The sequence below is a fragment of the Arvicanthis niloticus genome, chromosome 23 (genome assembly GCF_011762505.2).
Source record: "Arvicanthis niloticus isolate mArvNil1 chromosome 23, mArvNil1.pat.X, whole genome shotgun sequence".
NCBI classification, from domain to species: Eukaryota; Metazoa; Chordata; class Mammalia; order Rodentia; family Muridae; genus Arvicanthis; species Arvicanthis niloticus.
In genome coordinates this window covers 25,715,183-25,739,270 of record NC_133430.1, presented here as the reverse complement: position 1 = coordinate 25,739,270, position 24,088 = coordinate 25,715,183, and the positions used below count along the sequence as shown (strand labels likewise).

General features: G+C 43.7%; 1 protein-coding gene across 3 annotated transcripts in view; it reads right to left on the bottom strand.

The window, feature by feature from the left end:
• Positions 1 to 664: 664 nt before the first annotated feature.
• The window catches only part of Ston2 (stonin 2), a 130,364-nt gene continuing 106,940 nt past the window's right edge, over positions 665 to 24,088 (bottom strand). For 2 of the 3 annotated variants that reach the window (XM_076921473.1, XM_076921475.1), the window contains 3 exons: positions 14,006 to 15,880; positions 9,177 to 9,379; positions 665 to 7,318 (listed from right to left, as the gene is read on the bottom strand). In XM_076921473.1, coding sequence (XP_076777588.1) covers positions 7,235 to 7,318; positions 9,177 to 9,379; positions 14,006 to 15,880 — 2,162 coding nt within the window. In that variant the 3' untranslated portion in view covers positions 665 to 7,234. The remainder of the gene's footprint in view (positions 7,319 to 9,176; positions 9,380 to 14,005; positions 15,881 to 24,088) is intronic. The other variant, XM_076921474.1, reaches the window with a different exon arrangement.

Below are 24,088 nucleotides of genomic sequence, written 5' to 3'. Positions count from 1 at the left end.
GATTCTGTGTACTGTTCAGGACAGACATCTCTTGACAGCAGGAGCCACTGAACTAGTCTGAGCTCTTCCACAGTACATGCTTGTGTTTTGTAATAAAATGTCCTTCCTTGGTCCACGTGAGCTAACCCAGGCACAATGCCTGTCGTTTATATTTTGTTTACTCAAACAAACTCAAACCAAACTTTGACATCATCTTCTTTGTTTTCAGTCTTTCCCATAGTCCTACACTGATTTTTTCCAAATGGGTTATGTTGACATTAGCAATTAGTATTTATCAACTAATTACTGGCTGAGCACTGGCAATAGAACAGGAATTGTGTACAGACTCATCCTTTATGGACTCCTCTGCATACTTTATGTCCAAGAAAACCTTGAGGACTCTACGTGGTACATGTATTTTCTCATAGCATTTAGGACAAAAAAAAAAAAATGGAATGCAATTAATGTATTTAGAACTAACTTAAATTGTATACATGATAAATTTATCTAGAATAATTTAAGCTAATTACTTATCAACTCATGACCCAAAACCATATTGCCTGGGTAATGGACCTCATTAGTAAACATCTACTCTTTTTTTAAATTTTTATTTATTTTTATTAAAGACATACACTACCATGCCAGACACTCTTTATCAGGCTGTATTCATTAAACACTGCAATGCCACTTTGCTTAAATTTTTTATTAATACTTCCTTTTCATAGACCCCCCCAAAAGATATTACAGATTATTCAGCAAAACATCTAAAACAAAACATTACCTCTACAGAAATAGCCAGTGTATAGACTTTATTACATAGGCACGTTCTTTTTTAAGTTAACTACTTTTACATAAAATGAGCCACAATAGTGCAAGAAGTTACACTGAGTGAGGATGAATGACAAATGACAGGAAATACAAGCCTCAGAATGGTCAAGGCATTCACTGGATCTTGGGTTCAACCACCGACACACTGAAATTCATATGGACCTTACAAAAATGGAGGGTGAGGAGGGACACTCCTCTATCTCAAACACTGATCCTGATTAACCTTCTGAATATGGCAGAGGGTTGTCCATTTTTTGTTGGCAAGTGACCCTGAAAGATAAATGGATGCTGGATGAAGGGGAGAGGGATCCATGGCGTTTATGCACCCTGTTCTTGAAGACCCTTAAATCCAACAGGCTGATGTTTGGAGCTAGGGGTTCACCTGTGTTCACAGAACTGGTGCTGTCAGTCCTCCCTATAAGCACATGGACGTGAGCGATGGTGGTGCTTAAGGCTTTAGCCACAGTGTGGCTAGTGTCCACAGTGAGAACTGGGGTTTCATCTGAGGCAGAACATGGGAGTGAACCAGGAAAGGATGCTGGAATTCCATCTGACCAGTTAGAACTGATCTATTCTGAGTAAGTATAAGCCCCCCCCCAAAGAAACTAAAAGCATATTCAAACACACCACACAGAGAAGCTATTAAGAAAAAAAAAAAAGTACATTTTTATGTACAGTAACTGGCCTTTTTCTCATTTGGCTTTGCTATAATTGCAGATGGCTCCAGATTAGCTTCTGTTTCCCCCTCCCTCCTATGGTCCTTCTCATGAAAGACTATCTATAGATCCCAGACCATCCCAGCATCCTACATGCTACATCTTTAAGTTGGAGAGTTGGACCGTCATTGGAGGTATTCACACCTCAGCATCCACTTGTGAGACTGCCCTTTGACTTTCATATTCAACTGGTATTCTGAAGTCCACAGCAGACCAGAGGATTGGGGGCTTTTGTTCATTTCTGTTGTCTGAGGGGGGCTGAGCAGGAGAAAGATAAACTAGCTGATCTCCACTTTCCTACTTTAAACTTCTTGGTTCTTATGCATAAAGATCATAAGAATCATACTGACACGGAATATCAACAAAACGTGGAAGGAAAGGATGTTTTGTGAAACAACCTATAAAACCATTGCTGGTCAGTTAGCAATAGTAACCGGCTCCATGCTTGTGTCCCCTAAACAGTCACAGGAGCTGCCACAGCATGACTACTAACAGCTATCTTCAATATCTTAGTGTGTGGCCTCTTGTCCCCACAGGGAAGCTGGCTGCTAACAGTACCTTAAACAGCACTTGAGCAAGCCTGGCGGAGTGCAAGACCTTTGCTGTCTGCCCCTGCGATGCCCGCTTCTTTCCTATAGCTTCTTACTTTAAGAGACAGCCTCCAGTTCAGGTTGTACTAAATTTCGGTGGCCAATGCTGGATATTTTCCGACCCCTTTCACACTGAAATTATATTTTCTTTAGTCTGTTGTTTAGTAGCCTTTTATTATGTCCAGTTTTTATTTGTGTCTTTCCAGAATCTGCAGAACATAGTACTACTGAAATTTTCTACCTTTATAGCTTGGCATTGCAAGTTGATATACGCATGCTCCACCCCCAAACTCCCTTTCAACTCTTGAAGTACAGGACTGGACTTTCACTAGCAAATTGGCTAAGGCACACTAGGAGAAATATAAAACTTCCATGCTCTTGCTTAGGTGGCCATGGGGATATTACTGACACATGCATTTGTTCCTATACTTAAGATCTGCCCTCCTGTATCTCCTTCACTCTTAATCCCTTTAATGCACGATTATGAATGAGACTATCTGAAGCTAATCTCATTTCCAAAGAGCATTAATTAAAATGTGGTGATTTGTAGGGAACTGGCAAAGCCACATTGGTCATGCTTAGAGGACATCCATCAGAACCACAGAGGCAATATACTGACCAATTATATATAAAATGCTGTCAGGATAGTGGTAGTGAAGTGTTAACAGAAGATTCACTTACTAAACGGTATATTACTACTTTATTGTTTGTTAATTCTGATTGGATTCTCTATCCCATTCTAATCTTTTTTGGGTTGTTTGTTTGTTTGTTTGTTTGTTTTTCGAGACAGGGTTTCTCTGTGTAGCCCTGGCTGTCCTGGAACTCACTCTGTACATCAGGCTGGCCTCGAACTCAGAAATCCGCCTGCCTCTGCCTCCCAAGTGCTGGGATCAAAGGCGTGCACCACCACTGCCTGGCTATCCCATTCTAATCTTATCACAATCTCAGCTTCAGACATGCTAAGATTAATTTGAGCCAACCATTCTTATAAGAAATAAGTTTACCACCTTTTTCGCCAGGGGAATTTATAAAAGTATGTTGGATGGTATTGCTTCCTACTCGCAGCAATGAATTCCCAAGACTTTTAAGGCAGGAAAAAAAAAAAAAAAACCTCATTTTCTTGTTTTTCTACCCTTAAATTGATGATAAAAATATAAATCAGCTTCGAAATCATGATTTCACCCATGAGCCCCAGCACTGGTCTGTGGTTAAAGGAGGACAAAGACCTGACCCAGCAGGACTGGCTGCACACTCCGTCAGATGTGAGAGCATCTTCCACAAGTCACTGTCACGAGTGAGGCAGAGGCTCACAGGTCTGTTTGACTGGCAGCAATGAAACTGAATCAACAGGGTAACTGTGGATAGTACCTGGGACTCCGCATCTCTCGGTGTGGAGTAGAAGTGTTTCTTGATATGAATAAGTGACGCTGTAGGTCAGACTCAGCAACACATTAAGTGACACTTGGATGACACTGGAGGCAGGAATCAAAGCAGAGCAAAATCATTATTTCAGTCCTCCAGAAAATAAATGCGGCTTGCTAGCTGCAATCAGAGGATAAGTAGTCTCAGACTCAAAGTGTCGATAATTTCCACTTATTCAATGAGTATCTTTGAGTTAGAAGTATTTAAAGTGGCTGAGCCCTGCTGTGGCTCAGACTTGTCATAGGCATTTGAATCACAATGAATAAAATAGACTCTTGGTCATCATCATGTGTCACATGTCTCAGGACCAGAGCTTCTGGGGACATAAACTCCTGATGCCAACTATGTTTCTAAACAGAGATTAGTGTCACTTCAGATAAGAAGTCTTTTAAATTAAGGAACACTCGTGAGAATAAGCCTCACAGTAAACGTGGGAGGTCTCAGGTAGACGAGGAAGCAGGTCTAGAAGACAGTCCAGAGGGTAAGAAAGAAATGGCTAGCTTTTCCTAAGGTGTAACTAGTACTATGTCAACAACAGGACCCCGTGCATGCCAGGCAAGTTCTCTACCACTGAGTTACATGACCACACCTCTTGTCTGATATATTAGAATGATTATTATTTTTTTTTGTCGTGTTTCACGGTTAAGTTGAAATAGAAGGCCTAGACTCAAAAATAGTTTTTGATACTATGTGACAATTAATATGTTCTGATTGTATTGGCAAAAACCAATTCACTTTTCATATCTTTACATTATTGATAACATAGATTTGGATTTTTTTTTTTGTAAGCACAGAAAAATAAAAGGCGAGGACCACTGTGGCAAACGCACATCCTGCAAAATCAAAAGGGTAATTTGCCTAACTACGTTTTTTTAGGTAGGTTATCAACAAGCCCTGAACTACATGTCACCTCCCTACGAGTTATCCATAACGACTTTAAGCAGAGTAGAGGTGGACCAAATTTGATGGAACCAAAAGGGTAGTATATACTTAAATATAAATAGCACAGGGAGAATTTTTTGTTTCACCTTTTGATTAAGGCAAAACAAATACAAAAATCCAAACAGTTCGGGTGAAGCACCAAAGCAGGAAGAGATAACCAAGGGGGTGGGAGGGACAAGACAAAACAGGTGCTGTGCATGTTAGCAGCCCAGGCAGGCCCCTGACACGGTGCTAAGCCAGGGATGACCTTCGCCCATCCTGCCAACTCCCCGGCCCGTTGGTCATCTGAGACTCTCAAGGTCTTTAGCCCTACAGTGGGAATGACATGGGGTTCTTTAACCAAGTTCTTCTCTGAGAACTCCACTGCCCTCTAACAGCACCAACCAACCAACCAACCAACCACCCACAGAGGAAAGACTGGAGCTAGACGGCCTCATTCCTATCAAGACTATTTGAAAAAGATCTTTCCTGCCGTCTTAGATGACAGTCCCTGGGAAAAGTGGCTGTGTTAACCTTCGGGCGCTTGCTGCAGCAGGAAATCTTACTTGACCCTTTCTTCTTTAGAATATTTCTTTCCTAGAAGATTCTCATATTGAGCAAACATCTGTCATCTGTAAAGCTCTCTTCTGTTTTTGTTTCTTTTTGCCTTTGAAGTTATGCAAAACAAAGCTAACTCCTCAGCAGAAACCTTACGTTGGCTATTGGCCATGACTTCGTTTCCCAACTTCCCTGCACTCCTTTCCCGGCTATGCCCTCTGTTCTACAGGAGAGCTGCCCCCCCTGTTCCTTATATAACCAGGATCTTTACAACCCTGGTCACATGCCTGTGCATGCGGTCAACTTATTAATGTCTCCCCTAAAATACAGTAGCTATACTTGAATGTAATCTTCCATTCAGGCGTGTGCTGGCCAATGCATCACGCACAGCTGTTAAAGACCTACCACCACAGATGGACGGCATTAGCTCTGTGAATAGCCGTGACCCACTCCTGGTTCAAAACTGAACTCAAGAAAACATTTCTTTATGGACTGCTATAATATCAAGTCTCCCTAGTTCTCATCAACACACACACACACACACACACACACACACACACACACACACACCTCTGTGCTAAAAGGGTTGCATTTGAAAAACTCAAAATACAGGTCTTTTCAGCTAGACCTAATGCTTAGAGAGTTAAACATATGGTTCAAAACACTGCAGTGATTTCTACCTAAGTCAGTACATAGCTCACTAAATATGAGCTGAAAAAAAACAAAAAAAACTTGAATCACTTAGTCTCAAACTGCAGGTATTTTCCATTCATTTCCCAAGTCTAGTAAAATATGCATTCTGTCCCCTCACTTTTTTCTTCATGAGAGAATTTACCAGAGTACAAATACTCAGGGGGCAGGGTAGGAACACAGGATGGAAAAGGAGGCGGCCTGAGTCTTGGAATCAGGGTTTTATGTTCATGACACTGGGAGACTGGCTCTCCCCAGCCTACGCTGGAGCCTTCTGTCTTGTTTTGTTTTGGTTTTGGTTTTTCAAGACAGGATTTCTCTCTGTAGCCCTGGCTGTCCTGAAGCTCACTCTGTAGCCCTGGCTGTCCTGGAACTCAGAGAATCACTTGCTTCTGCCTTCTGCTTTCCAAGTGCTGGGATTAAAGGTGTGCACTACCCCTGCCTGGTGCCCTTTGAACTTTCACAATACTGTAACTGCCAACCTTGGAATCTGGGGTAAAGCTAATTCAAACTCAGCTTTTACAGAGATCTTAGCTTAAACTTCCTCTAAATTTTGAGGGAAGAGATGTGTAACAGTCATTGTGTATGAGGTATAAAAAGAACTTCCAGGCGCCTCTTCTACACACATAGAATTATAACCATGCATTAAAAGTCACCAGTGAGAATCTGGCAGATTTTATGATTGAAGCTGTCTTCCAAACTGAATATAAGCTTACATTTAATGCCACTTTTCCTTCAAGGGAAGAAAAATAAGGGCTTTTTTTGTTTGTTTGTTTGTTTGTTTGTTTGTTTTTGTTTTTTCCAACAGACTGTGAATCCAGTCCAGTCCATTTGTAGAATTAAGCTCCAAAACCTAAATTTGAAAATACCGGATAAGGCCTTTGCCGCCGTGCACCATGATTTAGGATAGCAAATGGAAGAGAAGTTGAAAGAGTGTTCTGATCTTGAACAATCCAGAATCAGAAGGGAAACATTTGGACAACCTCTGCTGCAGAATGCCAACGCTGAAATAAAAATGGAGGCATCCAGAAAAACAGGCCCAAAGAAATGGCTTTGGAATTCTTTGAAACTTTTATAGAGGGAGCAACAGAGATGGATTCTTAATAAACTTCCAATGCCATTTTTTCCCCCCCAGAAACTTACAAATGACATGTGAGTACTGGGGGCTAATTGTGCCAACACTGATGCTGGAGGTTCTTTTCCAGTCTCTAATCATCACCAACCACAGACCACAGAGCAGTGCCATGATATAAGCAGAAAAGAGACAAGGAGGCTCAATGTAGAGTGAACTCCAGCAGCCAGGTGCGCCCCGCGCTTCAGGCATGCTCAGTGTCAAGGAGCCTATTGAAAGCAGCCCCCTCAGGATTGATTCCCTGTGACCCACAGGGAACTGCACACAGGAAACGGAGGTAGACTGCCCCTGACATGGAGCAGCCACAGCAGGTGTTGACTTAAACTTGAGTTGTTTGGGAAGACACCTGGTTGTGGGTCAGCATTCCTCAGTTCCTTGGGGGTGGGTGGGGGGCACTGTCACTGAACCCCACATTCCTTTGGGTTTTCCAAGTCCTCTCCCTCAAAGTCTGACTTCAAACTCTTTTTTTGTTCAATTTCCACCTGCCAAAATAAAAGATGGAGACAATATCAGGACTGAGAGGAAGGGAGAGAAACACAATACAACCAAGCCAAAGGAACCTCTTTGTCTCTCAGAGCTGCTCAAATATTACCTTTGCTGTCCACTCAGGAGGGAGACCGAGTTTCCTCTGACTATATCCGCTGTCCCTGCCTCCACTATCCCGTATGTTTGAGGGATAAGAGCAAGATCTAGTTGATTTTATCCAACGGTGTGGGATTCCAATAGGCAACTGACAATGGTTGTGACAAATAGAATGACCCAATCCCTTTGGTGTTGACCACTTACGCCCCTCCAATTACTTCATTTTTAAAAAAAGTCTCTAAGCTAATAAGTATTGGGACATTTATTGTTCTGTTCTATCTCCTGTAAAACTGTCAAGAAGTTGCTCTTTGGGCTGGAGAGATGGCTCAATGGTTAAGAGCACTGACTGCTCTCCCACAGGACCCAAGTTCAGTTCCCAGCAACCACATAGTGACTCATAGCCATCTGTAATGGAATCTGATGCCCTCCCTCTTCTGGTGTGTCTGAAGACAGCTGCAGTATACTTATATAAATAAAGTAAATTAATCTTTAAAAAAGTTGCTCTTTGAAAGTAACATGGCTTAGGCTAGAGAGATGGCTCAGGGGTTAAGAGTATTCACTGGCTGCTCTTCTGGAGGGCCTGGGTTCAATCCCAGCACCTGCATGGTAGCACACCACTGTTTGTGACTCCAGTCCCAGCGTCTCCTCAGTCACTGCATGCATGTGATACACAGACATACATACAGACAAAATACTCACACACATTAAATAAATAAATAAAATCCTTTCAAAGAGTAAGATGCCCTGACTAAAGTTTCTGGTAAGTTAGGAAGGGACTCCTTTGCACTCAGGAACCTCATAACTTGGGCTGCTTCTCAGCACTGCACTGAAGGTAAGCGTCTCCATTTGGAGGCAGCAACTGAAGATAGCTTACAATCCATGGTGGTGGGGAACTGCTAGTTTTTCCCTGGCCACAAGATGGGGCATTCGTTCTTCCTGGTAGTTAAACAGTTTTAGATGATACAACTAAAATAATATTTAAAGGAATAATAAGTTATATAAATCTGTGGGACTCATTAAACGTAGGAAATGATCAAATGACTTTGCAAAATCACTCGCCAATGCCTTTCTCTTCCCTTTTTGAAACTCGATCTACCAAGCGTCTACCTCTGCAGGGCATTATCATTTTCATTCCTTGTAAGCCCTTGTTTTCTGGTGATCTGCCTATAATTTGCGCACTGAAGCCAGACTGACCTACAGGGGGAGAGCCTGTCTTCAAACACTCCCGTCTCGCCCAAGAAAACCAGCTCTTCAGCTTTGACTGCATGTCCCTTCCCACACCCCCATCCTCCCCCCAGTCTCCATCCCATTATCACTGTGAAAGGGCTTGGCTTTTGGGTTTGCACTCTTACAGCCCAGCACCTCTGCTGTGTTCTGATACACAACTCCTGTAGACGAAATATTTCCTTCAGCTTATCATGTTCCAAGCACTGCCCCCCCATTTCCAAGATCACTCCAAAACAGGAATCTTGTCACAGATGAGGAACCAGTCTCGCTTGGTCCCCACTGTTCTTTGTGTTATTATTCATGATGCTAGGTATTACATTCTTATCAGCCCCGCCCCTCCCCCCCCCTTTTTTTTTGCCTAGCCTCTCTCTTACCCACGAGAGATTATTTCATTAAAGTCAGAGCAGATTCACCCACAGCTACGAATGTGAAGTGCCTTGATATAGGAAGCATTTGCTGGAAGGAATTAGGGGAGGGGTGGGGCGAACAAATGGACTCGGAAACCTCATCCAGAAGCCCTCCCGAGGCTACCTCGTAGCTGTAGTGTGCAGAATAATTGACCCACTTCCTGACATCAGCCTTGTCTTCCACAGAGATGGATCTCACAGCTGCTTTGGAGGCAGACGTCGTGGGCATGCTGAACTCGACGTTTACATAATTGGCAAATCTGGAAGGCACTTCCCGGTCAGAACCAAGTTCAAGGTGGCAAAAGAAACAGTGTGGGTGGCCAGAAGCTATAACAGAGAAAAAGCATCCAGAGGTTAAGCTCTTTGTGGAAGAAATGAAAAAGGAAAAGAGGCTAAAGAGCCACGCTGATAACAATGGAGGGGTGCAGGCTGTGCACCTGGCGCTTGCTGAGGGTCCAATGACCGAGCTTCCCTAGGCAGACATCAGGCTCTGTGCCTCAGACCCTTTCATCCAGTGCCTCGTGATAACTGCAGCCTGGAATACCAGCATAAAACCCACAGTCTGTGGAGGCTGGAGAGATGGCTCAGTGGTTAAGAGCAATGGCTGTTCTTCCAGAGGACCCAGTTTCAGTTCTGAGCACCCACAAGGCAGCTCACAATTACTGTAACTCCAGTTCCCGAGGAGCCGGCACCTTCACACAGACATACACGCAGGCAAAACACCAACGCACACAAAGTAGAAGATAAATAAATAAATAAAAAGAAATACCAAGGTGATTAAACGTCATTTGTAAAAATGAAAACAAACAAAAAACAAACGGGGAAAAAAAACCCTACAGTGTGAGAAACAGGCTTTTATGACTGTTTAGGTCCAAGGGCTGTGTGGACCTAGCGCGAACACTAAGGAGGCTTGAGAGTGGACGAATGAGCAGCTGAGATTGGATTAGCACTTGGCCCCTAATAAAACACCAGGAACAGCTGCCGGGAGCAAACTGCTTTCCTTTACAAGATGGATTCTCCTAATAGCGTTTTATATTTTCAGAGCTGCCTCGGGCATGTTTCTGTGGGTGGGTGATGTATGAAAGTGACAGACTCATAGATGGCACACATGAAACCGGCAGACACAGTGCACTGGACCAATGATTGCAGCTGTCGAACCACTGCCTTAAGGTGGCTGAGGGTTCTGGGGGTGAAGCATTACGGGTCATAGCATAATGTGTTAGAGCTAGGACTGTGGACTGTTACCCCTTTGTCTGAGTCACAATTTCACAGTCCCGAAACATGGAGACCAGGTTGCAGGATGACACTGTGGAGAGGAAAAGCGGCAGACGACTACAGATAAACTGTGGTGTGGCTCTGACTGATGGTATAACTCTTCCCTGACTCTCCGAGTCAACGATTTCAATTTCCTTTATTGCTCTGGGCAGGATTTTTCAATCTCGGAGAATCAGGAGACACACACCCTCTCTCCAAGGAAATCACTCCAGAGTGAGGTATTTGTTTTTCACAGATGTAGCATAATTGAATGGTTATTTCTAAAGAGTAAGGCTAGGATATTTAATCAAAAAAATTTGCACTGGCTTCTAGGAAAGGAACATATATATATGTAAACTTGATGGTACCTGGAAACACATCTGTTCAATCTATTGTTTTGGGTGCCACAGACTAATTACAGAGCTGTCATTTGTCATTGCTACTAAAACTGTGCTTCACACTTGTTCTGAATGAGTTAGGTACTAATAACCCTATCTCATAAATGAGAAAAATTAGATTTCTCCGACAGGGTTAAGTCAATTGCGTGAGATCACACCACCATTAAGCAGCAGCGCTGAGAATTCAGATCTCACTGACTCCAAACCAGGTCCTACACACTTGGTACGCTGCTATGGAATCAGTTCACTACAGTGTGGAAGGCCTCCTAACTCTGTAGGGACTTGAACATTTGTTTTTTTTTCTAATTAGCTTTCTTTGACATTTCTGGAATATTGAGAAAAGGTTCCTCTCTTTAAAAGGTGACTTCCTTCTCTATTTGTCTCAGAGCGTACTCAGCACAACTCTGAAAGCTAAATCTTGTCCTGGGTTCAGCTATTGTGTAAGTGTGGTGGACAGTTGGGGCAAAACCATTTTAAAACTCAAATAGTTCAATTCATGGTTATAAAAAAAAGCATATCTATATGCTAATGGGTCTTTCTTGATGAAATTTAGCATTAAAATTCAGATTGACATGACCAGGCAGTGATGTCACACTCCTTTAATCTCAGTATGAAAGTAAGAGCTGGCACATCTTTAATCCCAGCACTTAAGAGGCTGAGACAGGGGGATCTCTGAGTTCGAAGCCAGCCTGGTCTACAGAGGACAACTGGAGCTGCACAGTGAAATCCTGTCTTGTTCACCCCATCCCCCCAAAGATTCTAGTAAAGTAATGATGAGTATAATTCACAAGCAGCCTGTCACGTGGCCTCAGTCTCCTGAGCATTCTCTGCTGGGATGCATTAAAGAAATATTTGCTGCATATCTGTTTGCGGTCTTTTTGCCCTCTGTCCGGGGACTGTTTCTTCTGGTTGGGAACCCTTTCTTCTCTCTCCTTTAGGACAATAATCCTCTCTGGCATTATCTGCCATCTTGATTTCTCTGGTCACTTGTCAACTTGAGCCAAGTTGCCCAAGGACCAAAAATGATGACAAAAAAATTGTCTCCGTGGCTGTACTGAGGAGACAACTATTAGTTTCTGTGACTAGCGCTGTTTTGGAGCTATCTTCTCTGATGTCTGATGCCTAACCTTTCCTGGGTTCACTGACCTACTCATACTGAAGACATCTACTCCCAGCGCATTTAAGGTCAGTCCCAACTAAAATCCTCCACACAGTACTTTTGAGTATTTTAAGTCATTTTTGAGATTATTTGCATCCATCGGGAAACTACAAATCTTTGTTTCCAGGATGCAGATTATTTGAGGAGTGTATCTATTCAACTTCCTCTATAAAGAGGACCCGTGGTATCAAGAAGAGACCCTTGTGCTTTTGTGACTTCAGGTGAGTAATGTCATCCCTTCAGAGCTTAGCCGCTCATCTAAAGCTCCCAGCTTGAAAGCCCAGTCCTTTCACAGTTCCCTCTTCCCCAGGGCTTTTGTACCACAGGAGAATTCAGGGCTTCTTATTCCATTGTCAAGTGAGATGGGCCCCAGTGGCTGAGGTGACAAGTACATATAAGTACCAGGAGAACCCAGTGCTGAGCACAGGGTGGAAGACTGTTTTAAAAACCCGTGTAGAAGCAGGGGGTGGCCGCCCCAGCCTCCAGCACAGAGGTCTGATTGTCTCTTCAGCTTGCATGGCCACACCCAGTGTCTGACACAGAATGCAGGGTGTTTGCCTACTCCCCCGGGCAGCCTCGGGAGTTGATTAGACTTCTTGGTCTCTTGCTATCTCATCAAATTCCATTTAAGATATGAGAATGCAACCACACCACACTTGTGGCAGAACACCTTGAACACACAGCAATAGTTTAGCAGTGGTAGTGTAAGAAGGTGCCGGCAGTTTCAAGCCAGTGTTTTGTTTTTTGTTTTTTCCCCCTTTTTCTCTGACTAGCTAATCCACTCTCCTTAACAGATGGGCATGGTTTATTGCAGACAAGAGAAGTGGTTTAAGGGCTTGTGGGGTCACAGGCTTTTTGCAGACCACTGAGGTCACTTTGACATACTCCAAAAATAAAGCTGTTACTGCTGCCTTGTTTTGTCAGTCAAGAAGTCTTGCTAGTAACTGCCTTCCGGGCTCTCCCAGACACAGTAGCACAGCCTCTGGCTGTGAGCAGGACGGCTAGGCTGAGAAGTTTGTTTGTTTAAATCAGACACTCCTTTCTTTACTTTCTGTCTGCTGGAACTTCAGCCCTTTGGACCTTGATATCCTGGCTATTTAATCTCTTTTCCATCATGAATCCCAAAACCAAACTCTGGACGTGAGATATCATGACTGACAGTGGCTGGCTGCAGAAGGCTCACATTCACTGTGTCTATGACTGGATATACATTTGCTCTTTCTTCTTCATTAAGGGGATCGTCAGAAAGATTCAGAACCCACACGTTCTGGGATCTGGGAATGAACTGCCTCCAGTCCCTCAGCTAATACTTTAATGAGTTCCAGAAGAACCAAACTTCAACAGGACTTGTTGACTGATGGTTAAACAGGTAAATTGCTTACACAGGGACTTGGATGTGACAGTCAGGTAAAGGAGCCAGGTGTGGTGGTACCTGCAGATAATCCCAGAGCTGGGGACAGGCTGGAGACATGGCTCAGAGGCTGAGTGCACTGGCTGCTCTTGCAGAGAACCTGGGTTTTATCCCTACCACCCACATGGTGAGTCACAAGCTTCCGTAATTTCAGTTCCACGAGATCTGAAACCTTCTTCTGGCCTCTGCAGGCAATGCATGCACATGGCACACAGGCACACACTCAGCCCCAAAGCCCACGTGTACAACAGTAAAATAATTAAAATAACAAAACACACAAACCACCAGGAGGGGAACAAAGACAGGCGGATCACTGGGCAGCCAATCGAGCTGAACTGGCAAACTGAGTTCCAGGCCAGTGACAGAATCTTTTTCCCAAACAGGGTGGCCAGGGTGGCCCTAGGAATGACATCTGATGATAGTCTCCAGCCTCTACACATATTCACACACACACACAATTTAGAAGCTGCTCTGGACAACTATTTAGCTGCTCAGCTGAGTGATATAATACATATACTATGGGAGAACGGTAAGGCCGAGAACAGATGACGTAAACTAGGTCATCTTGGTTATTACCATCCATACAGGGACTTTTCTCGTCTCTGTTTCTCCCCTCTTCCACCAGACTATATAACCAAATGCTACACACAGGCCTATTAGGCTATAGAAGGCTGACCCCACCTCTTAAGCAATCTCAGTGGTTGTATCCAGAGACCAGAATCCCTACCTACCTGAGTTCTTGTCTGGCAGCCGGTTTATCCTCCATACAATGGAGTTGAAGGCATGCTCATACTTGGCCGTTCCCAGAGTTACTCTCATGACGGGCTCAGAGCCAGAGACACCAGCAGAGCCAAAGCTTGCCCCCCGGTTCACTTTGGCTTTCAAAGACTTTTCCCCTAGAACGCTTTCCCTGCGGAAGTTTTTCACCCACTCACTGGGCACTGGGTAGCGGACCATTACGTTCTCACAGGGGACCTGAGTGAGAGGGTCACGGTTAGAAGAGAAGCCGGGAGACATCCTCAGCCAGCTCTGCACCTCCACTTCTGCCCCGTTAATGCTGGCTGCTGTCCTGAGTGTGAAGGGCAAGGTCTTCTCGGCAAATACTGTCCTGAACCTCATCAGCTCAAACCGGCACGCATCCAAAGGGTTGAACAGAATAACCCGGGAACTGTTAAACACGTCCTCGTCCACGCACCCGTGGAAGCGGCACTCATGGAGCTTGATCCACTTTGTGGTGGTAGTGGGCATGATGTCCTGCCGGGAGACGATTTCGTTCCCTTTGATAAGGATGTCATTGAGGCCCAAGCGGCACTCGGCGAGCCCAGAGAGGAAACTCAGTATGTGGATCCGTGTCAAGACATGGTGCTGCAGGATCTGGTTGTCTCCTTTGCTTACTGTGCCAGAGAACTCATCTCTGACGTCCACCGTAATCTCCTCTTCGAGGTAGTTTAGGCCAACCGTGCTCAGGTCCATTGACAGCACTGGCAAACCCATGAGGCGATCCTGAACCGCACGGATGAAGCTCAGGAAGTCATTGTAGTTGGTGGTGCCCAGCTTAATTACCTGTTCCCGTTCCGCTGCGTGGGCCACCGCAGGTTTGGGCTGGTATTTCTTCTTCTCCTTGTAAGTGACCCGGTCTATCCTCAGGCTGTGGATTCTCCCGTTCTCGTCATAGTTTTGGAGGCGGGGTTCCGACACCTCATGGCAGATCTCCAGCTTGAATTCCCGGAAAGGCTTTTCTAGGCCTTGCTCGTAATAGAGCTGCAGGGAACCGCTGTCCGTCAGCTTGATGTAGATTGGTCCCCAGTGCCTAGAGGACATGATGTTTTTCTTCTCGGGGATGCGCAGCATCATTGGCCATCCATCCCTGGGCTGAGAGAGCGCTGAGGCAGGTGAGGGAGCATCCAGTTCAACCGAGGCCGAGGGGTCGTCATCGGGCAGGGCTGTGCTGCCAACGGGATCAGGATCATTGATTTGGAGTTGCTTGAGCTTCTCGATAGCGTCAGGCTGGGGCTGGGGCTGGGGCTGGGGCTGGGGGTGGGGCTGGGGCTGGCTTTTGCCTGAATCCTCAAAGCTGATGGCGTCCTGGTAGATGACAATCAGAGAATCTCTTTGGCTTTTGCCCGCGGTACTGGAAATGGAACTGCTTTGGGAGCGCCGTTCCTGCTCTTCAAAGAAAGCACTGAATGGGTTGATTGGCGAGGGCTGGACGTCCTGCAGAGTCTCATTCAGGAAAGGATTGGTGGCCCTCCAGGGTGGGGCCTCGATTACCGAAGGTGGACGGTTTAAGGAGGAAATGTCCAGCTTTTGAACTCTGGATAAGTTTATCAATGTGCTCTTGGGACGGTCCCTCTTAAATGACCCAGTTGAGTTGAAAGGTACATCTGGGATGGCAGTTGCAACAGATGGGGTATTTGGCTTCTTTGGAGAGGGGACTGGCAGCGAAGGGCAGCCAACTTCATTGTCTTCAAAAGTGACCCAGCTGGGGAAACGTGCTGTGGTCACTGGTGGAGCGGTAGGATGCCCATTCATGGCTGGACTGCCTGCCCACCAACTGATGGTTTCCATTTCTACTTCTTCATCTTCCTGGAGGGAGGAGGAATTGTCTGAAAGGAAAGGGAGAAGACATGAGGAGCTGCCCTGGAGGATCTTAGAGTTACAGGGAGTTGAAACTGGGGAGGCAAAGGTTTCTAGAATTTTACCTAGAACCCCGTGATTTCCCAAGCAGCACATTACATGTCTTGAGTGCATAAAGTTCTTCATTTGTGCACAAGTCTCATGGTTTTGCAAGTGACATGCTGGAGGTGCCACCACAATAAAGGCAGCAAGAGCACAATGGTTTTGTCAAAACAGATTATGTGAAACAGGCTATGTTCTTAATTTATAAACATTGAAATGAGTCTCCTATGTGAAATAATACAAATGGACTCCTTAAAGAATTATATTCTTTTTTTTAAAACCCTATAGTCTATTCATCATAACATGATAAGTACTTATCCTTAAAATAATTATGGCCTAGATGTGATCAACAAGTATGGATGACAAAATGTGAGCATTCTTAATGTGCATGTAATAACTTCATACACGTGAACAGTGGTGACTGTGGGGACATGGCACTACAACAGAGCTGTGCGAGGGAAATTCTGAGTGCTCGGTGAGAAAACTCCAAGAAAACAAGATGAGAGTCTTATGACCTCAGTTTTCTTAAAACAGCATGGGATTGTTCTTGGGATGCCTATTTGTGCTCCTCCCAGGTGAAGCGGATAGGAGGGAGTTTACTTCAGCTGTTGGCATTCATTTGCATCTATGGAAAGACATATTTCTGCCACATGCATCTTGTCCTTATATACAACTTGTGATTATATATAGCTTGAACTCATGAGAACTTTACTCATGTGACCTTTTTTGTTTGTTTGTTTTTTGTTTGGTTTTCGAGACAGGGTTTCTCTGTGTAGCCCTGGCTGTCCTGGAACTCACTCTGTAGACCAGGCTGGCCTTGAACTCAGAAATCCACCTGCCTCTGCCTCCCAAGTGCTGGGATTAAAGGTGTGCGTCACCTCATGTGACCTTTCTTAACCCTCAGAATATAAATTGTCTGATACTCTGAGAAAAGTTGGCAATTTCATGAGATTTTAGTCTGCCTCAATTTTAGGCTGCATTTTCTCGGGCCCCACTGCTTTTAGCACAGTAAACTGGTGACATAAGTTTAGGTAAGCCCCCGGTGGAATAATACTGAGCTGTTACAATGTTTACAAGTTTGTACAAGTAATGTGAGGAAGTGCTCATGATATAATCTCTACTTTTTTCTCTAAAATTTCCATCTTTTATGTGCTTTATAATTTAAAAGGTTATTACAAATAAAATTCTGCCCTAACGGGACCTTAAAGGAAGGAAATAAAGGATTTGGGTTTTAATAAGAGAATGATCCAACAAACTTGTGTAGTGTGTAAGTCTCTCTAAGTACATGAAGAAGTTGTGGGAAGGGAGGCGGGTCACAGGCAAATACTTATTGGTTTACTGCCTGGATAAGGGAAGGAGCTTTGATATGGTGTAGCTCTAGTTTTCTAGTTAGGTGTGTGTGTGCACACGTGTGTGTGTGTGTGTGTGTGTGTGTGTGTGTGTGTGTGTGTGTGATGCCAGTCATTTGGAATCAACTTGAAACACACCCCTGAGCTTTGTGACTGTCTCACTAATCCTTCATGCATATCACATCCAATCACACTGAACTAGCAATGCTGCACCCATAATTACACATGGACGGGATGGCTAACATGTTATCCATCCTTCCACGAAGTTTATTCAAACTGATAGCAATTTCCTTAATTAAAAGGGTCATTTTGAAAGGCAAGCATGGTAGCATATACCTGTAATTCCAGTACTAGGAGACTGAGGAAGGAGGAGTGACATACACTTGAGTTTTGCCTGGAGTGTATAGAATCAGCCAGTCAGGACTACAAGGAAAGGTCTTGTCTCAAGGGGGAGGAGGGCAGCAGTTTTGAGGGTGAGGAAGGTCTCAGTAACCTGCTTGCCTTGCAAGCTCAAATATCTGGGTTCAAATCTCAGAACTCGAACTATAAATACATATAATAAAATAAAATAAAATAAAAGATGACTAGAACTTAGGGACACACACACACACACACACACACACACACACACACACACACACACACACTTCCCATTTTGAAAAGGCAAGACAACTATGGTATGTATACACACGTATCCAAAGCTGTCCCAGAATACAATGAGCAGAAAGCACTCTGTATATGTATTCTGCAGAGAAGCGCTGCCTCTCCTTCAGATGTGCTTTTGTAGACACAGAATTGGCTTATTTACTGGGGGGAAAGGGAGTCAGGGGAGGAACAACCTAGGCTTACCCTATGCATTTACTAATCATGACTGTTTCTAATGAAGGATAAGGGGAGTACTGTGGCTTCCTGTAGGAGACAGTAACTTCTTTGAAGCTGTCTCCCGACTCACAGGAGTTGCAATGTGGCTGCTCCCTGTGAGACAGCATCTCTACCCATACAGTCCCTTGCTGGCCATCACTGTGCCCAGGGACATCCCTTTTGCCTTGAGCTCATCCCTACTCACTGGCTGAAAACAAGCTGAGTCCTGTCCCTTTGGAGGGTGGCTTTCTGCCAAAACTGTTTATACTCTTGCCAAGAGATTCCCTTCTGTTGGAAACCTTGTCCCCAAAATAATCTCTTCATCTTCTGAGACAAAAGTTAAAATAAAAAGAGGGGGCGGGGGAAGAAAGGGCTTTTGTCTCTATTGAAGATTATTTTCTTATAATAAAATCCTCTTCAAAACCAAGTTATTTAAAGTTCTAGATGTTAGGAACGGAAACATTAGACTCGATGTGCAGTTTATTTATTTTAGGGCTGAGAAATGAACTCAGGTTCTCATTCATGCTAGACACTCTACCACTGGGCTACATCCCCAGTCCTCAACACACACACACACACACACACACACACACACACACACACACCTTTTTTAAAGTGACTCAAGAATTCTTACATGAATTCACTTGAGAAAATAACAAGACAAGTTTGTTACAATGTACAGAGGGGATGTTTATTACGGCAAAGTTTAGATGACTGAAAAACTATAAATAATAAACATTCCAACAATAGAAAAACATTCTGTAAACTGCTGGACCCTTAAAATGGAATGCCATGTTACCCTTGAAACACTGTTCACTGCAAGTTTATTCACATGGCAGTAACCATCACAGGCTGTTGAGGGAAAATCAAGACCCTACAATCTGAATTTGAATTGCTTGTGTTTTAATTATGTATCAGGATCTTACTAAGCTATTTAACTTCGGGTACATCTTTAATGTGTGTGTCTCAGTTTTTCACCCATGGATTTAAGAAAATACTAATTCCTACCTGATAGAGCAAGAGCATTGACAGTTGGTGGCTACTCTTCCATTACTAACAGAAGAATATTTTTCACTTAAAAAGTAACTATGTGTCTGAAAATATTAGGTAGGGTATGATGTTTTATAATCCTTTGAAGGCAAATGTCTCATGGAGTAAAAGCAAGATTAAAAAAGAAACAAAAACTCAAAACGACAATGTGATAATGCTTACATAAAAACTTGATGAGATGGCTCACCAAGTAATGCGTCTGTCACACAAGTGTGGTCAGGGACCTGAGTTCAAATTCTGAGAGCCCAAGTTCAGTAGCATGTGCCTGTGGTGCCAGTGCTCCCAAGGCAAGATGGGTGTGGTAGTCAGACTGTGGACCTTACAGAGAGGACACAGTCTTACTATAGTCTGTGTTGAACAAGCCACAGTTAGTTTTTTTTTTTTTTCCAGTCTAAAACAGGCAAAAGCTAATATATTCTTGGAAAGGAATTTAAGTATTGCCCACAATTCCATTTATTTAAGAAAAAAATTTGGTTTAATTACTTTCCCACTAGCTACCTCAAAATTGCTTTTGGTGTGATAGGATTTGAGTCACAGCTAAAGCAGGGCCACATTTAAAGACTGATTCCCAATCTGTATAAACTACAGGAGGATTGCTAAAGTCCCAGAAGTTTCCAATATCTTTATTGATACCAACTAATGGAAAGCAGTGAATTCTTTCAGGGTTAAGATCATACAAAATAAACTGACCTACTGATGACCAAGCTGACAGCCTATGGAGAGAGCGGGGAATTAACAGTCTTTTTTTTTTTTTTAAAGATTTATTTATTCTTATTTATATGAGTACACTGTAGCTGTCTTCAGACATACCAGAAGACAGCATCGGATCCCGTTACAAATGGTTGTGAGCCACCATGTGGTTGCTGGAAACTGAACTCAGGACCTCTGGCAGAGCAGTCAATGGTCTTAACCACTGAGCCATCTCTCCAGCCGCAACAGTCTTTATATTTGGAACACGGCAGATATCTTGTCACCCCCAGTTGTTAACATAATTCATGCAGAAAATCTATTTGCAATATGTCCACTGAATTTGCTGGGAGAGACATGAGCCAGCTCTGCTGCAAGTTTCTCAACATGAAAGACAACCACAGTTATGTAAGAGAACATCCTTAAGCTGCCTCTGATAAACACTAGGCTATATAGCAAAATATGATGGAGATATATATATATATATATCTTCATTTTTCTGAGAAGACCATGGTTTGGTGGTTTGAAGAAAACTGCCCAGGGTCTAAAGAGATGGCTCAGTGGTTAAAAGTTCAGTTCCTGCCAGCCACATGGAAGCTCACAACCATATGTAACTCCAGCTCCAGGGGTTCTAATACCCTCTCCTGGCTGCAGGTCCTGCATTTGTGTGGTGCATATACATCTGTGCAGACAAACCATGTATACACATACAAAAAAAAAAATCTTAAAAAAAAAAAAGACTGCCTTATCAATGAGATTAGAAGCCATGCTGCTTTAAATTCTCATTAGTCATTATTTCCTTAGTGCTTCTTCTGTAAAATCTGATTAACTTTCTCCACTTCAGACTGGCAAGAGTTATATTGACATAAACTTAGGGGCTTTGTCCAATTTGGGAGAAAGATGGTAATCAAACAAAGGCTGACATCTCTCATTCAAAAGTCTCTGGGCAGAATGTCACCCCGAATCACCCCAAAGGTATGAAGGTAGAAGGGCAAAAGAGTTACTCAAATGAACTTCCCAAAGGAGCGTCTAACTTTATAAAGTATAGTGAGATTATTCAACTCCATGATAAATGTGGGCCAGATGCAAATCTTTCTGCCTGTCCTAAGTTCTGTCCGAGACGGAGGATGCTCTCACGCTGCTAAAGATACCTGGCCAGATATTTCCTGAAAGCAGGAAGCAAATGTATTAACGTACCACTCCGTGCTTAATTAACAGACCGTGCATCAAGACAATCCATGGTGTTTACCAAGGACCTTCTCTGGAGCTGCAAACCTTAGCCTCTGTTTGATCATGAGCACGTTTCCACAATGATCAATTCAATATCTTTTTGTCTCATCCTCTAACAAGTAAACTTCAATCTGGTCATACTAGTTCCCTGGATTAATATGCATTTTCTTTTCTAAGTTTCTCCTACTGACTTAGATAAAGCTCCATTTTCTAGTTCACAGAGACATGCTAGAACACCTAGCTGTAGCTGGTAGGACCAAGTTCAGTTGCCCAGTAGGGGATCACCAGCAGGAATGAAAGATTCTGAATAACAGACCATGCTTTGTGGCTTGAGAACTTCAGAGAAGTCGCTGTGAGGGGCGATGTATAGAGTATAGGAGGAAAAGAGCCTCCGTCTTGATTGATTGAAGACAGTTCTTATACCCAGAAGCTACCAGGGCAGGGACCCAGTTAAACCATGTCCTGGAAGAGCACTGACTGACTCCCTGGAAGCAGCTGCCTGACTACAGTGCCCATGCTCTGAACGGAGCAGGTGAATCATCAGAGCTGAATGCTCTGTCTCCAGACAAGTCTCACTCACGTGCTCACACATCCTCAGGCCCTTCTCCTCTTTACCATGGGAGGATGGATGTGTGCCAGTAACAACCCAGGGCATCTATAAGCTCCATGGAATCTGTAGATACCCGAGGTAAGCTCCTGAGGTTAGTAAGGTCTAGGGCCAATCGGTATACAGCAAGGGAGTGGAATCCTGACCGTACATTGTGCAGTGGCATCAGTTTCTAATTGTATCTTCTCTCTTGAGTGAGCAGGTAAAATTAAGTTTAGTGCAATCATAAGACGATTCTAAATCCTGGGATTGCGCAGCCAGGATTTATACACACAGGCTTTAAGACACACCACACTATCACCTTTACAACCCGAGAATTACATACAGTAGTTACATTACAGAAAAAGAACAGATGTACAGAGGATTGGAACAACCAAAGGGCTTTATCTCCCTGGTGATAAAGTGAGCAAGTAATGAAAACCAAGCTAATCAATCCTTGAGGAGGATGTCACAGTGACCAAATGTCATAGGAACAAGAGCTTGAAGAGAGCCTGGGTTGTGAGGTCAGACCTTGTTCCCCAAACCTGAATGAAAGGAGGATTTCATGTCTCACCAGGGCCTTTGCCCATAACAGGACTTTCTCATGTACAGGTCTATCCTTAGCCCACTAATGTTCTATCGCCAGTATATGCCCCTGAAGAGCCAGTACTTACCATCCTTTTCATAGCTAGCACTTCTTATGTGTGTGCACATACGTGATGGCTGTGGCACTGGGTGAGATAGCAGGGCAGTGCTGGAGAGCATGCCTGAGGAGTGGGTGTGGGAGAGCTGGGGAACTGACCAACTCAGCTACTACACAACAGGCTCAGATCCAGGGTTTTGAGTTGGCCCATCCCAGTATCTACCCCATCTGGTGAACTGCTGGAGCATGTGAAAGGACCAGTCCTTCGGATCCAAAGCTGCAGGATCTCCATGATACAGGGCAACAGGATATCTGAGAGGAGTCCAGGGAGAATCCAGTATTGACAGTGTAGCAGGAGCCAGAGAGGCCTCGAACCAGACCAGTGAGACTCAGTGCAATGAATATTTGCAAGTAAAGAAGTGTGGACAAAAGGGTGTACTGTGTGACACACTGTGACAGACTACAGCTTCCATGACAAGATTTTTTTTTTTTTGGTTGAGTTTTATCCTATCTATTTTATTTTCTTTTGTTGTGGTGGGAGGAGGTTACAAAGGTAGAGGGTGGATTCAAAGGGACAGGGAGACAAGTGGGACTGGGGTGAATAATGTGACATTCACAAAGAACCAACAAAAAGTTTTTTTTTTTTTTGTTTTTTTTTGTTTTTTTTTTTTTTTTTTAAAAGTGGGACTCAGCAGTACATGCTTAAAATTTCAGTACTGAAGACACAGAGACAGGGAGATCCCTGGCGCCCAGTGGCCAGTCAGGCTAGTCAGATCGGTGAACTTCAAGGTTGATATGTGACCTTATCTAAAAAAAAAAAATTATTAGGTAGATGGGCTGGACAGATGGCTCAGCGGTTAGGAGAGCTTATTGTTTTCATTGGGGACCCAGGGTCAGTTCCCTGCATCCAGATGCCTATAAGACCAGTTTTGGAGGAGGGAGAAGAAGAAGGGAGATAGAGACAGACAGAGAGAGTATCTAGCCTGTGGCTGGTAAATGTTATTGTAATAGGAAATGTATTCGTCTAATTACTTCAGAATTCTTGTGTGTGGGGGGCACTTCAAAATTCTTAAAGAAGGAAGAAGAAGTGGAGGACATAGGGAAGAAAGCTCCTTTTAAATTATATTATTATTACTCAAACAGAAGAAAAGGAGAGGAGAATGGAAGGAAGAAAAAGATCCCACAGGCCCAAATTGTTCTATAATTATTAAAAATAAAATCTCAGAAGTGGTGAGCATTCTGAGAAGCACAAGCGTCTGTACTTAGATGAGCAGACACTGACATCCACGAAGCCACTGTTAACAAAGAAGGACCAGAACTTATGGCATTGTGAAACCTTAAAGTCACAAACACACTTTGGACAAGACAAAGCACCTAGCTGTCCGTTATCCCCGAGGAAGCGGGAAGCTGCAGACGTGTAAGGCTAAATGGTCCAGATGCAAAGTCCCTAAACCAGGGAAGTACAAGGGGAGGCCCTGCACGATTGATTCACTGTGGTGTGGGGAAAGGTTTCACTTTTGTTTCCTTTTTTTTAAAAAAATTGCTGTTTCTTAATGTTATAAAGCACTGACTAAATCATCTACTAAGTTTGCCATTTATAGACAAATATAGTCTATGTGTCAATAAGTAGATAGGTACATAATTAAACTTTTAAAGAAACATGATCAAACACAGAGTAAAGCTAACTTAGGGCACTAGACATGTGTGATTCACACACTTGGCATGGGTA